At 38.6% G+C, this 15,284-nt stretch overlaps 1 protein-coding gene across 2 annotated transcripts in view; it reads right to left on the bottom strand.

Annotated features, from left to right (window-relative positions):
* Window positions 1-697: 697 nt before the first annotated feature.
* AKT1 (AKT serine/threonine kinase 1) overlaps window positions 698-15,284 on the bottom strand; it is a 74,222-nt gene continuing 59,635 nt past the window's right edge. For both annotated transcript variants that reach the window (XM_085310120.1, XM_085310121.1), the window contains 4 exons: window positions 14,665-14,879; window positions 7,991-8,078; window positions 2,985-3,087; window positions 698-2,307 (listed from right to left, as the gene is read on the bottom strand). In XM_085310120.1, the coding sequence (XP_085166246.1) occupies window positions 2,228-2,307; window positions 2,985-3,087; window positions 7,991-8,078; window positions 14,665-14,879 (486 nt within the window). In that variant the 3' untranslated portion in view covers window positions 698-2,227. The remainder of the gene's footprint in view (window positions 2,308-2,984; window positions 3,088-7,990; window positions 8,079-14,664; window positions 14,880-15,284) is intronic.

Here is a 15,284-nt window from a genome sequence, read left to right as displayed (position 1 = left end):
ATTTAGTAGTGCGGCTGGCTGCAAACTCAGATGCAGGTTTAGAAGCAATGGAATAGTAGGAGAGTTACGAGATCAGACTTGCAGAATGGAACAGGCATCCTCTACAGAATATGGATCATTCCTTCCACTTTCCATAACATGCACAGTAAGTTCTGCTAGGAATTATAGTCTGCTTCTTGAACCAGAAATATTTCAGACATTTAACATCTTACTGCAAGTTCTGTCCTTAATTTGAGGCATACTGTAATTCTTGGGTTTTTCTTCTTTTTTTTCCCCCCTGTACTCTTTTCTTAAAGAGACAATCCAGCCTCCCATAGCTAGCTTCTAGAAACAATTAATACTAGCCTCGAGAAATGAGATGTAGTATTATATATTGCACCTTGACCCAAGTGACTGGACTAGAAACAACTCTGAAGATTAACACAATCTCCCTGGCATCAGGAAGACAGCAAAATGAGGCCTGTCCTCATTTACCTCAGCACATAATGCATTTCTGGCACAGGGTGTATTACTTAAACTTTTTCCAAAATTATCTTTGAATCAGCGCAGAGAAGAAACAACTGATAAAGGACAGAAAAGAATAAGTCATAGTCATTTCTCAAGTCTCTGTATACTTCAGAAACTTGAGAAACTGGAGAGCAGTTGTTGCATCTCTACAAATCCAGAAGGCTCCTACCACAAGAAATAAGAACCTAACTTGTTAAAGCAAATTTTATTTAGTATGTTGAGGGAAACTTTCATATCATAAGTAAAAATACTAGAGTTCAACGTTGTTTAAAAAGTGATGGGCTCTCTGTGCAAACAGCAGTTTGATGGAAAGGGGAAGTGAGGGTTTCATAATACACTCCCTTTCAAATAAAAAAATTAAATGCTAGCCAACTGCAGTACATGTCGTCATTTTTATACAGTCAAGAGAATGAAAAATAAAAAAAAAAAGGCAATTTAAAAGAACACAACCTACACTGGAATAAGTTCACTCGCAGAAGAGAGAATAAGACTGCTTTTATGAAAATTACAAAGAAACATGATACAACAAAAATAGGGTGTGGGGAAATTTTCACTAAGATTAAAAATGAAAACAAAAAAAATTCACTTTTGAACACCATTATTATTCAAACACATATGAAATTTCAACCTAGCTTTTTTCCTAAACATGGGAAACACTGCTAAAGTGAATCTTCAAGAGTGAGAAGGCACCACAAACTGTCAGCTGATACCTTTAAAGCACACTCAAGAATGAGGAAATGATCCGGCATGATGAAAAAAAAAAAAAAAAAAAAGTGTTTATATATATTCATATATCTTTTCATAAAAAACGGCAACAAGTCATTACTTCAGTGCCAAAATGTACTTTTCTCTGGCTGACTCACTAATTAAGATGATTTCTCACTTAGACCTGTATGGTACTTTTATACACTGATGAAAGTGGGTGATTTTCTACTGTTGCATTTCAGATTAGATTGGTAAATCAATGTTTGCTATGTTCTGAGAAGCCAATCCTATTAAGCATTCCCAAACCCTACGCAAATGGAGTAATTAAATGCACTGTCCTGAATGGAATACTCATCTGTACAATGTAGCAATGGACTAGATTCCACTGAATTCAATTTGATACGTAATGTCTTGCAGCAGATGTTATAACAAAAATAACTTTTGCTTTTTGATTTACCTCACTGAGGCCATTAATGCTGTTCCTATAAGTTGGTTTTCTGGAGTAGAATGACACTTCACTGCTGTCCAAAATGAGTTTGAACCTTAAACCTCCAGAGTTTTGTTCACTTTGTTGCTTATATTATTGCACTAGCTACTAAAGTCTTACATCTTCCTATATAAATCTAATTGTTCAGAATGCAGATTCTATATTTAGGTAATGAACTGTATGAAATAAATAAAATAAGGGAATTTTCTGGTCAGAGTTGCTGATATGTTGAATACCTTAATTATTTCTAAAGTAAACAGTTTTGGTGTATATTCTTAAAAACCTATGGTCATTCAGCATAAAAGCCTTGACTTAATACTTTACGAATGGATTTGTTTCCTTCTCAAAAATGCATCAAAGAATTGGTTTTAAATACAGAATCTGTGAGGCTTCCTACAAATTCATCTAAATTGTAATACAAACACAGTTTGTAATTCAGATAATATAGAAAGTTCTCTAGTGTCCATTGAAGTAAGGTCCCCAAAATGCAGTCTGTTTTGTTTCTGAATGGGAAAACATTGCAAAACATTAAGCAGTTCCACTGGCTGAATAGGAGAACTGAGGAAAATGAGGTCTTCTCTCATTATCTACACAATCCATGCTGTCATCTGAGAACAGAGAAACATTAGATAACACTTAGTACTTTTTCATTTTAAAAAAGCAAACCGTAAAATAATGCACTACTAGTTTTTTTTTTCCAGAAAACAAATCCACTGTAGCTTTTTTTCTTCTACAGCTTGATAAGAGAAAAAAAAAGTCTTATATCTCACCCCATTAAATGGGCAAAGAAGATACTGATTTTTGTATATTTTCTGAAAATAGTTGTTCAGATGTCCACTTAACATCGCTATGAGCTGTATTCACTGTTCTGAATTTTTGGTAGTCACCATTTCAGAGTATCAAACGTGCCTCAGTTACCATGAAAATATTTTTTGACTGAATATAGACCACACTCAGTTGACTGCTTGTATATATACACACAAGGTGCGTACATATGTACATGTGCAAAACTCAGAATTATTTTCCAATGGGAATATGCAGATTTTGAAGACATCACATGAATAATCACAATACCTTCTAAAACAGTGTTTTCATTTCCCAAGTTGGAAAGATGTGTGAAAAGTTTCACATCAATTTACCAATTTCTTGCTCAAATACATGTATGGAAAAACACACGAGTTTAAACCGATGTTTTGTTCACACATTCTAAAGAAACTGGACAGCATTACAGTAAATTATTTTTGGTTGCCTAGGAAGATAGTGGGAAACATTTGAGAAGCTTTACCTTGGTCAGGAGGAGTGATTGTAATCATCTGTGCTGTAAATTCTTCATCAAAATACCTTGTGTCTGTTTCAGATGTAACTTGTGGCTTAAACGGAGGTACAAGCTATAAAAAATAGAAAAATACTGTCCATTTACTAGTTCTTAAAGCACATTTTGAAACAGGTAGCATCTGAAGTAGTCTTACAAGCTACTATGGCAATTCCTGTATTACTAAAACAAATTTTTAAAAAGGGGTTCATGTAAAATGAACAGTATCCAGTATATTTATTTAGATATGCATATGCTGTTTTTGTAGGACATGTAAAACTTTTCCCCTAGAAGCTATTTGCACAAAGAAAATCTTAGGCTCCTAATGTTTCTTCAAGTAATAAATTATATACCATTAATTCTTAACATTTATAAGAACATGCTGTTTCACCACTTCATTATATACAAACTACAGACTGCATCTTGTCTGATTTAAGTTTGGAGAGGATGAAAAAGTAACATGCTTAGTGATACCAAATCAATCAGCTAGACTCGTGTATCATCCTGAAAGTTCCAGCTTCATAAGAAACCTAAAACTACAGAGCCACTTTATATAGCTGAGTATGCATCTGTGCAGCAAAACTGACCAGCGCGGGATAATCCAGGACAAGGTAGCAACCTTGAGCATTATACTCTAGGTCCTCAAAAAGCAGTTAGATACCAACTCTGAACTTAAGAAGCCGGGAGTGTTTACGAGAAACAGGCAACGTTCAGCAGAAAACATCCTCTTGTTAAACCACAAGTTGCGCTATCTGGGTCCTAATCTTACAACTCGCTTGGGCAGGAGGGCTAGAAATCATCCATGTGTGTGGAGGCAAGCCCTGGCAACGGGAGCTCCAGATGGAGCTGAGCTGCTTGACTGGGGCTGGAGGAGGAGAAAGCCTGGGAGGCAGCGCAGCAGAGCGGGTTGTATACAGATGCGCAGAGCTGGAACCTGTACAATTTTGGAGGGCAGCGTAGCTGGGACGCAGACCTTGCTCACCTCCCCACTGCACACTACAGTGGAAACAGAACGTAAACACTGTTTTCAGCCCTCCCACAGGGGACATGTAATAGCTTTCAATGCTGGGCTTCGACTCGCCCACCACTGGGGTTAAACATGGCCATCTTTTAATAGCACAGAGCCACGCTAGGCAGCGATTTCGGAGGGTGACTGAGGAAGTACACGGCTTCCAAACTGAAACTGCAGGGAAAAATTGATCTAAGCAAATGCTAAATTGTTCCAAATGGAATTAAGCAGTGACAGAGACTTGCACTCTTTACTTGTACAGAAATAAACACTACCCCAAGAGAAGCTGCTACCTGGAAAATAGCAAATCTTGAAGATATGAAACATCTCTCTTCCACCCCTCTTTTTCCCCTCAATATAGATTTAATGAATCATTTGCTTGACAAGACAATCGGTTAATATGAAAAGCACTAGCTTCAAGCTCCCTATCACCAGGATCATCTTTCTGATCTGTTTTGAGAACACTTAAGAGTGTTATCCTGCCTTACAAAAAGGAATACAATAAAGCTCCTTTATTTTCAATGTAAAATATTTTAAGAAGGGTATTCTACACACATGGTGGTATTTCCAAATACAAAAAAACAGTCTACAATTTAAAAATAAATTTTTAAACATTAAAGGTATAGAATTTTTTAGTGCTTATTATTCTATAACTATGCTGTCTTATCTGTTCATCAACATTTTTTAAAATTACTAATGATTCTATGTGCCCATGGAGATCAGATCAGGTCTCTGTAAGTGAGTTTATGTTCTGAATTAAAAAAGAAAATAAAAGGATCTCTTTTCCATATATACACACAAATACATACGCATATACATATATACATATATCCCCCTATATGTTTGGCCCTATAAAAGGCCAAAGGCATAAGCCACTTGGCCTTACATTCGTTTTTAAAGCTATCAAAGAGAGAATGCTTCACATGATGTTAACACTGTTCAATCTAGCTGTACCAGTGTCATGTACCAAAACTTCGTTGAGGAAGGGTGTTCTCTCTCTCTCTCATTTTAAACTCTATTCTCTTTATCCTTGTAGCAGTTTTCTGTCTATTCCTTAAAGTGAACCTTGCTTTGTTTTTTGACAATATATGCATGCATATGAGAGTATGATGTTCTGTCCTGCCCTTTAAGCTAATGGCAGTTTTGGCACTTGTACTGCTCCCAGTTGCTTTACCAGGCTGCGTGCACCACAGTGATTTAGGACTTGGGCAGTGCAGCAGATGCCTGAACTATGCACATCAGAATGACTCTGAACATCACTCAAGTCAGAACACGTGCATAACAGGCAAGTGCTGCCTGCATCTTTTGATTTCTGTTTAAAAATCTTTTAAAAACAATTTGAGATAGAGTAAGATGCACCCACAAGACAGTTTTTTCTTGTCAGATCCAGAACATTACACTAGGAACAGAGGGGAAGCAGCAGAAAGCTGTAACACTAGTTCTACCCAGCAAATATGTTGTTTCATTGGAAAGCTCTCACTGCAATACCTCTGCAGTTCAGCTGGCAGAGAGATGCCACCTGTAGTCTCCCACTGCTGCAGATCAGCATGAGACCTGCAGGCTTATGTTGGTCTAAGAGGAAAAAACAAACAAAAAACCCCAAACCAATCCCCTCCCCAAGGGAGATTAAAATCTCACTGTGCGCATTTTGCACGGTGCATGGGTGAACAAAATAGTGCAAATTAAATTGCATGTTTCTTCACTTTGGATCCAGTTTTCCATGATCTTCTAATGCAGATTTTAAATTCTTGGGACAACCCCAGTTATTCCAAACTCCTTATACTTCAAAGGAAAGCTACATTTCCAAAAAGCTTAATTACAAAGTAAGTGCTCTTGGTTACCCCAAGCCTATATTCATAAACTTATTCATCATTATCTGGAGATGGTGGGTAACCAAACTTAGAACATCAACACTGCTAGGCCACTGACAAAATTCAGTTTTTCTTTGTGAGACTGCATTTCAGGTAAATGCTACAAGATCCCCTCTGGACCATCCAGAACATATCACAGCAATTACTCACAGGCTTTCCAAAATCTCTTCATTTGCACAGCATGGTTATTTCTGCAATAGTTAATGGTTTACATCCAATTTCACATGAACCTACTAACTGGATAGGAGCAAAACCAGAATCCAATCTGCTTAGATAAGCTAAAGACAGAAAGTCTTGACTGGCACACTATTTTCTTCAAAAATAACAACAAACTCCAGGTGTTAAGTAATTTCCACAACAGTCTGAGTCAGCATGGCATGTATCCTTTAGGAAAACCTTCACAGCACTACTAAAGAACATTTTATGAAGGCTTTCTCAGTCTTATGGATAAATCAGCTGCCCCAGCTTGTTTGATTTTGCCTCCATTCAGGAAAGGAGAACTACCATCACACTTGTTAACAAATAACTGCACTGAAGATATTTGAGCCCCATTATCAACTTTTAACCTTAAATTACAGAAAATTAGCAAAACCCCATGTATTTAGTTTGCCAGCTGAGTCAAAAAGACAGTGACCTCAAGTTTACAGCAATAATTCAGACATACTCTTTCAGTTATGCTGGATAGGGCAGAAGCAAATTGCATGGAGTCTACCCACTTCATGGCTGCATCCTGCTCTTTCAAGGAATGCTTTGATAGGCCAAGGGTCTAAGCTCTAAGTACACTTCAAAAGACACAAAGAACTAATTTTTTAATCTTTCAGTTCCCCTTAGCCACACACATCTGTGAGGAAACGAACAAAGAGGAGAAAGAAACAGAACACTCTATAATTGTATATTAGCATTGGACAATTCTCCCATTATGATATGGAAACCAGCAGTATTATTCTCTATGTTCTAGAATAAGGGAATTGCTAATAAACCACAGTTTATCAGAAGTTGATAGTTTTATCAGAATACTCCAAAGAACTTAAACTCTGAACAGATTAAATGCTGTATTTTTAAAAAACCTTTGTAATCTTAGAAAGCAGCATACTATTGAGGCACAGGAGTTTTAGTTCTCCTTCCAATTGGTAGGAGCAGTTAACCTTATTCAGAAATTAAACTCAACTTGATGTCCTAAGAAGCTGCAGAGGAAAGGCTGAGACAGAACAAGACCACATGGCTTCAGTAGATGGAAGCCTTGAATCACCAGACCAAAGCTCTAGGTAGCTGCATTTCACATGCATATTACACAGAATGTGGCTGGTGAGAAGCAAAAGGAAGAGGGCAACAGCAGATCACCCTGAAAGGAGTGAGCAGAACATCTTGGATGAGCAGAGTGAGTTGTGTGTGGATGAACAGGGCAGCAAGATAACAAGAATTGATGAAATATATCCATACTGAACGGGTAAGTCTCTTTGATTTCAATGGCTCCCATTGGCAAGCCTACAAACTCAAACAAGGCTTGAAGAACACTGATGAGAAAAATCAAAAACTTCACATCATCCCTCTGTCATGAAAAAAGTTATACTTGAACTGATATAAAAGCCAACACTTCTCTGTGCTTGCCTAATTCAACCTGATTTTATTATTCAAGCCAGGACTATAGAAAGGGAACAGCTACTTTTCCGCTAGTGCTTCTAGGCACTTTTACTTCCACATGCTCAGGAACCAGTGATAACTCACTTCTAGGCTCCATAAATTGCAGCAGATAATTCAACTGATAGTGAGAAATGGAAAAAAGAATTCACAGGAAAAGCCATTTTAAAAGCTTATATGCTGTCTAAATTTGGAAGCAATTTAGGTCACATCCTATTTACTCAGTCACAGAAACAATTATCTCATTGAGAGATACTTCTCTCATTGAGAAAATAAAAAGCTTCAGTTCAGAAGTAATCCAACTACAGTACTTAAGAAATGAAGTAATTTAGCTTTGTTAAAAAGCAGTTGCAAACCTCTTTCATGGAGGTCTTCCAAGTACCTTATAAAGGGCAATAAAATTGAAATATTCAATATATTCATGAACGGAATTCATCACAGGAGAACAATTATACCAGTACCTTTTTCTCGTATACATCTTGCCAAACAATGCCAGCAAAGAACTTGTGTTGCATGATCTCCTTCGCATCATCAGGACCACCGCCTAACCTGTTTGGAGTAAAATAAATATTTGAGTATAGCTATTTTTCCTCATACAATTTTCATAAAACAGTAGTGACGAAGTTCTGAGTTTGATGTTCTAGCATTTGCATTTTGCATGCGTTTCTTGTACAACAGCTGCAGGAACCACAAGTCTTGACAGTCTATTTTAAACAGTTCCACTGTAAGATTTGAAAACGTACTAAGAAATCTTTATTGGTATAGAATTAAGGTTTTCCTTAAAACAAAACACAACAACACTGCAAAAGATCTGGCCTTCAGAAGTGATGCTGTATTAGTGACTGGAGCAGATCCTGCAAGTAAGAGGTCTTTAATTTAGGAGAGGGCTAAGAAGTGACCACCCCTTACAATGCTTATGATGCCAGCAGGAAAATTGAACTTGAAGAGTAAAAGGAGGCAAGAATTTTTAAGACAAACTGATTTACGTAATCTGATTTAAATTTCCATTAAAGAAAACAGCTGACAATTGCAGTGATGATATCACATTGTATACAGATCCTTTGTCCTCCTTGGCTTCAAGGAATTACAAAGGGTATTTTATTGACTTAGGGTATATCAAGATAAAACACTTACTCTTAAAAAAAAAAAGAAAGAAAGAAAAGGAAAAAAACCCACTGTCCACACAGCTTACAGATGCAATCAGTTTAGTTGCAGTTTTGAGTTAACAAATGTTTGAATTTTGCTGTAGAAGTTAAAGTGTTCTCTAGAAGATTGAACCACATCTTCACACAAAGACATGCACTGAGAGAAGGAAACACATCCTGAATAATCAGCAGGACACTTGCTTTCAGGTAACAAGGTTAAGAGATGCTCAGGATTTTAAATGCAAAAGGTACTAGCACATTCATCCAGGCTGACATGTACTATTTGAGTGTTCAGTGATTCTTGGTACATTTTTCTCTAATTCCATTGGCAAATTGGGAAATTATCCCTATTTTAACTACCCAGAACTGTGTCTCAGAGATTAAGGCTATAACTATGCTGCTAAATAGAAAAGGGACAATGACTGTTCTCTGAATCTGAAGCCAAGCAGCCTGGCCTCATCCATGTTACAAGCACTTGGCCCTGGATCTCCTCCATGCCACATGGTGAGCCTGTGGTCCTAACATACTGTTATCTGAGGGGGGAGGAAAGGAGTTCAGTTCAAAACATCTGGAATAATGTCAAGGCTGTGCTACAGCCCATCAGAGAGATAATTAGACTGAAACGGAGCAACTGGGACATAGTAGGGGGTCCACAAGTACGCCTGAAGGCACAAAGCCTTTCGGGACAGTGTTGGGCAACTGTTTATAAAGTGGAGGGAGTCAAACATGGTGAAGTTTTGCCCATACTGCCTGTTGGCAACGGATCCTGGTGTATGCAGCCCTCTGAATCATGTCTGAGCGCTATTTTCAGAGAGTACAAGTCAGCACAGGCCACAGCTGTACCAGAGACACAAGGAAACAGAGGTGACTAGTAGTTTAGAGTTCATGCATGCTTCCTGGTCCCATTTTATTTAGTAGTAGAGTAACCTAAGGGTTTTCCTTATATTCATTCAGAAAATATGCAGTATAACAGGGAACTGATCCCAAGGCTTCAAGACGCAAAGCCCTGGGAAGTTGCACTTCCCCTCCCCAGGTCAAATCCAAGACCAAGCCTATGTTACCCTTGAGCCTTGAAGGCCAAGACAAGCTGCCCGATAGCTTCACCATCTGCCTTATACCATGTTACATGACTGCAGAGTAGCCTGGAACAGAGACAAGCTCCAGGGTAGCCTGGGAACAGAGACAAGCTCTGCAAGCAGTCATCCCTCAGCTGGTTCACCACAGCTCTAGAGGCTCTGCCAAGTCTATATCAGACTCCTCGTTGCTTCCCCAGTGCAGATGAAGATCTTCACTGAAGGAGAGGGGGGAGCCAATTAATCCTTTCCTCCTTATTCACAGATGTCACCATCCTGCACTCCTGCATTAAAGTTCAGAAATTATGAAGTGAATATGAGCTAAGAACAACCCAGCGTTTTGCAAAAATTCACAGAAAGGCTGGCTGATTGCAGCCATATACAAGTGCTTTGGAGAATATATTATCTAGTATGAGCCTTCGCTCCATGAAGGGCAAATACACACTCAGGGAAATGCTGAGAGACACCCCAGATGTTGTACTTGCCTTTTAAAAATCCATACTACTAAAAAAAAATCCATTCATACCAAATGCAAGAACTACAATAGAAAACCCAAGTTTTGGGTGTGAACTTATTTTGAAATACACCTGCTTTTCAGAGACTTATTACAAAACGACCTTCTCAAGGTAAACTAAATTAAGTCAGCCCCTAATACAACAAATCATTTCCAAGAAACACTGAGAATTAGGAAGAGTCCAATCTTGCAAGCAACTGAAGAAAAATGCAGCATGGAAGTCTTGAAAAGTTCTTGTACAATAAAGTTACTTGCATTTATGTCTTCAGACACAACCAAGAATAGCATAAATAGGACTTACAAAGAGGCCACTGAAGTCTACCATATACAAAGAAATATTACAGAAAGTGAAGCAGCTAAGAATAAACATGAGAAACTTCTGTCTGGATCTCCCGACTGGTAACAACCAATTACTACATTTTTACAAGAGCCACATCCAAATTTTCAAGGAAAACTCTCAAGTTTCTTTCCAGAAGTATTGCAGAGGCCTGTTCTGCCCTGGCAGTAGCCTCACAGTTCCCAAGCACCGTGGGACACAAGGAGAAGAATTCCTCCTTCTCCCTGTGTGAGGCTGCTGAAACTCACTGCTCCATGGGCACCTTCTACTCACACATTGCCCCAAATCAGTATGGGCCTGTCTCATTACAATCCCCTCTGACACTACTCCTAAATTTGGTTCTATGGCAATTTAAAACATACCCACTGGGCTCAAGAAAACCAATACTGCAAAAGCTGTTTGTGTTCATAAAGGCAGATTATACAGGTGCATAATTCACCCTACACAATTAGGAAGGAAACTAGTAACTTATTTTACTATGGCTTTTACCCTCACAGGCCTTTAATAGCAACATGCAGGCATTTAGGAATTGCATCTACATTCCTTTCCTGTGACCAGTATTAGGCACCATGGAGAAATCAGCTCTGCTGGGGGTTCAGTAACACTAGTTTGTTAAATGCCAGTTTGCAAAGAAATAGCTGTATTCTACAGCTAAAATTCACATATACACAGCCTTTGGGGCTTTCCTGTTCAGAGATTAAGGCTTTAGGAAAACCTAATGCAACCCCCACCTCCACGCTGAACATTACTTCCCCGCTTCTCTAACACGATGCATGTGAAACAGAAGCAATAACCCTGCAGCACTGGAAAAGCATCTCCTTTCTCTGATTCTTCCTAAATGGCAAGATCCAAAAGCATCATGAAAGTAAAAAGTGAAACAACTTGTGATAAACACCACTCAAAAGAGTCTGAACATGGGGGTGGGGAGGGGGCAGCCTTACAAAGGGACAGGGAACACTAAGGCATGGAATTAAATCGGACATAACTAGAAATCAGAGAAAACATTTCAAAGTTCCTTCAAGTTTAAAAAGGGCTAAGATTCAGAGTTTGCTACACACCTTTTTGCTGATTGCACACCCACCTCCACCCCTCTAAATTCAGGTAATCTACACGGACAGTTCTGACTCATGCCCACTTTTACATGATCTCTATAGTCAAAGAATAATTAAAGTACTTTAAAAACTTTGTTGTTTTACATATAGAAATACACTATAATTACCTCCTCCCATCTGACATATGGCAGAAAGTAACAAAGGAGAATTTCAGGTCACATTAAAAGGAAATGTTTGTAGAACAGCTTTTTCCTTCTTAGGAAAATGAAGGCTCACATTACAAGATTAATAAGTTTATATCAATCCCAAAAGAAACTTCAAAATTCCTTTAGTCTTACAAAAAGGATTTTATATGACCAAATTTAGAAAATAGTCTTGATTAAAAGCAGAACACAATTTATTATTCTTCATATTTTCTCCATACGCTTATGAGCTTGAAATTGAACTGCTATTATTGAAAGTGAAATACTAAGATTGCTCCAATATTTCCAGATCAGGCACAACAGGTAATTTTAAAGATTTAATTCACTGATCCAGGTCAAGACTCACCAGTTCCTAGGTATCTAACTCAAAGCTTTGTCAAAACCAAGCTTCATGATATCAACTTTTTCTCCCCACTCCTGTTAAGATTTACTGGAAGGGAGAAAATCTCCGGGTTTTATTTTCCTGGTGCTTTTGGCTGTCTCCTGCGTCCCACTTAAGCTTACTAGCAGTACCTAAATGTTGCCAGTTCTGCTGGTTTTGGCTACAGACAACATTACGACGACAGCAATTTCCATCAGGCGCTTGGCTCTGCGAAGGTGGGGATTTCTATGGTATTGCACGGTGGCTCCCCAAAGCATCACCAAAGGGCTAACGTCAACTGGACTATTACACACGCTGACGATTTAACTTTTCACTGAATGCATTTGTAAGACTATCTGGCTGTTTTTCTTAATACAGCTCCATGAACTCCCTCTGAGGCAATTGCCAAGCACTCTGGCCCCCACCCCAGCACACAGACCGCATTGAGAGCGCTGACTTAACGAGAAAAACCATAAAACTGCAAGGCCAGGATTCGTGAATTCTATCCCTAGCACTTCTGCCTCATTGTTTCCAGTACTGCCCAAAACACAGAAGTGCAGTGGATTTGCTGAATGATATCTTCAGTTAAAAAGTTGGGTGAATGGTGACTGGTGAGAAATCAGTATTTAAGAACAGTACACATCTCCAAAAGCTTGAGATGCACCAGTGTAATTAGCAAGCTGCAAGCGCGTGTGCATGCTTGTCTACTCTATAGTTATTTTTATCAACAGCATGGAAATCATCTGTCCAACAGATCAAAGCATCATTGGTTCCAAGCCTGCTGAAGATGCATGTGAAGAAGTGGCTATTTGTATAAAATGAGCATATTGTGGAGTAATTATTGGCATTGGAGAAACCTTGTAATTAGAAACAAGTGGGCCTTCTTTGTTTGTAAACAAATTGCATTTTGGTTCATCAGAGATGCTCCTTTAAGAACAAATCACAGCAGATGCTACTGGTATTTCCAGTGATTGAAAGGCCCCACCTGAATAAGCTACAAAAGGGTCAGGAGTCCATTTAACCCAGTGCATTTCTGGACAGTAATCCTATTGGCACAGGCTGCAACCACATTTGCAGAGCACAGTGCCAGGGGCGGGGTTGCTAATCAACTATACAACCTTTTCCTGGAAGTCCCATTGCAACCCCTGCCCAGTTCAAGAGGGGCAAAACTGTTCCCACTAGTACCAGCCTGACTATTCTCCTATCTACAACTGTTTCTGGATCCCCATGTCACTACTAAGTTGAACCATCTGGTAGTACAAACCACAAATTTGCATCACAAGCCCCTTCAGTAGTATTTTCTATTAAAAATAGTAATGGAAATAGTCCACAGTGATGACAAAAATCCCTTGCTTCAAGTTTGTGAGAAGCAGTAAAAACAATTTTCATAGTATGTGTGTGCATATAGACTAAAACACCAAAAACAGACCAGAGCACTGTACCCGCACCTCACCTGAAAGATCTCCTTGTCAAGGTCCATTTAAAGAGGAGAGGTGCAGGATAGGAGATCAGAGGTAGAGTCATGATTCTGGGTTGACAAGATGACAGGTTTTTAAACTAGTGTTTATTTTAGTGGGATGGTTGATGTTCTTTTGGAGCTTGTTCTCTTTCTTATTTATTAGCCATTAAGAGTTGGGGGATGGGTTTTCTTTTATATGATAGATTGCTATCATAGATTACTTTTTAAATAAGAAAGCAAATTAAAACAGTGTATTAAGCATGGTACCCACTCCATCACAAACATGGTACAAACACCACCACCTACTGTCCAAAGCAGGATGCTAGATCAATGGCACAGACGCAACAGAAAAATCCAGAAAACAGCAAGCAGCAGACAGAAGATGAAAGCAATTACTAAAAAGCAGCTTACAGCCCAGAGGCATCATATCAGTAATTGTAACCCAAAGCAAATTAACCTTGCTTTGTGCAGGGCTATAGTTTTGGGTTAACAGAAGCCATCATATTCTAAAACTCTGCCTTCTGATTACCAAATTTGCTTGGTGTTGCTATCTGCAGTGTCAGCTTATGTCAAAAGTTAAAACAAAAATGAATAGGTCTGTTTGCTACTTTTCTCAGTTATTCTTGATAGATAATTTTGAAGCTTACAAACAAAATCAGGATTTTTCCTGAAACACTTCCCTCAACTTTAAACAAAGAAAACAGACTGGAATGTGTGCATTTGATAGCCCTTTGCATAATAGCATTCCAATTTTTTTTTTTGTGATGTTGCTACGGGTCTTTCATACAGCAGCATAGAAAGAAACTGTTTAAGTCACTGGCCTTGAGAACAGCTCCTTTTCATTGACATGCCTCTAAATAGCATGACTTTTTTTTTTCTTTGCGCAGACTTTAAATAGAATTATTTTTATTTGGAGGTTTTATTTTTTAAATGTTGGTATTTCTGAGGGCACATGTGTTTAAAAATGCAAATATTAGAACAACTGTCTCACCTTTGCTTAGGATCTTTCTTCAGCAAACCTGACAAAAGGGATTTTGCTTCAGGTGACAAAGTGCGTGGAAATCTAATCTCCTCCATGAGGATGAGTTCAAAGAGCTTTTCATGGTCCTGATTGTAGAAAGGGAGCCGACCACACATCATTTCATACATCACAACTCCTAAACCCCACCAGTCCACTGCACGACCGTAGTCATTATCTTCCAGCACCTGCAGAAGTGTAAGGAAAGGGCTTTAGAAAACACTCCTGAATCAAACATGGAACTCAAGGAATAAACATGGAACTCGAGAAGCAAAATTTACACCAGTAAATTCTTGTTCTTGCATTTCATAGCTGAATCTCAGCACAAATATTTGCAGAAGATCCCTTTGAAAACAACTGACCCACGTTCACCGATCAAAAGAGCATTGCAGGAGAGCAAGAGGGGAAAAAGGAAAAAGAGCGAGTACATTATGGGAGATTCCCTCTCCTCTTCCCTGCACCCTCCCCTCACATTACGTCCATGATAAGCACAACCTGCTGAAGCCTAAAGGCTAAGAATGGTTCTCACTTTACAGAGCCACCTGTTAAATTCCCAATTATTCATTATAAACTGTTCCAAATGGGCTCCCATT

This window comes from Rhea americana, unplaced genomic scaffold (genome assembly GCF_003343005.1).
Source record: "Rhea americana isolate MKP2758 unplaced genomic scaffold, rheAme1 scaffold_310, whole genome shotgun sequence".
NCBI classification, from domain to species: Eukaryota; Metazoa; Chordata; class Aves; order Rheiformes; family Rheidae; genus Rhea; species Rhea americana.
Note: the sequence above shows the minus strand (reverse complement) of the source record. Positions and strands in the feature narration are given on the sequence as shown.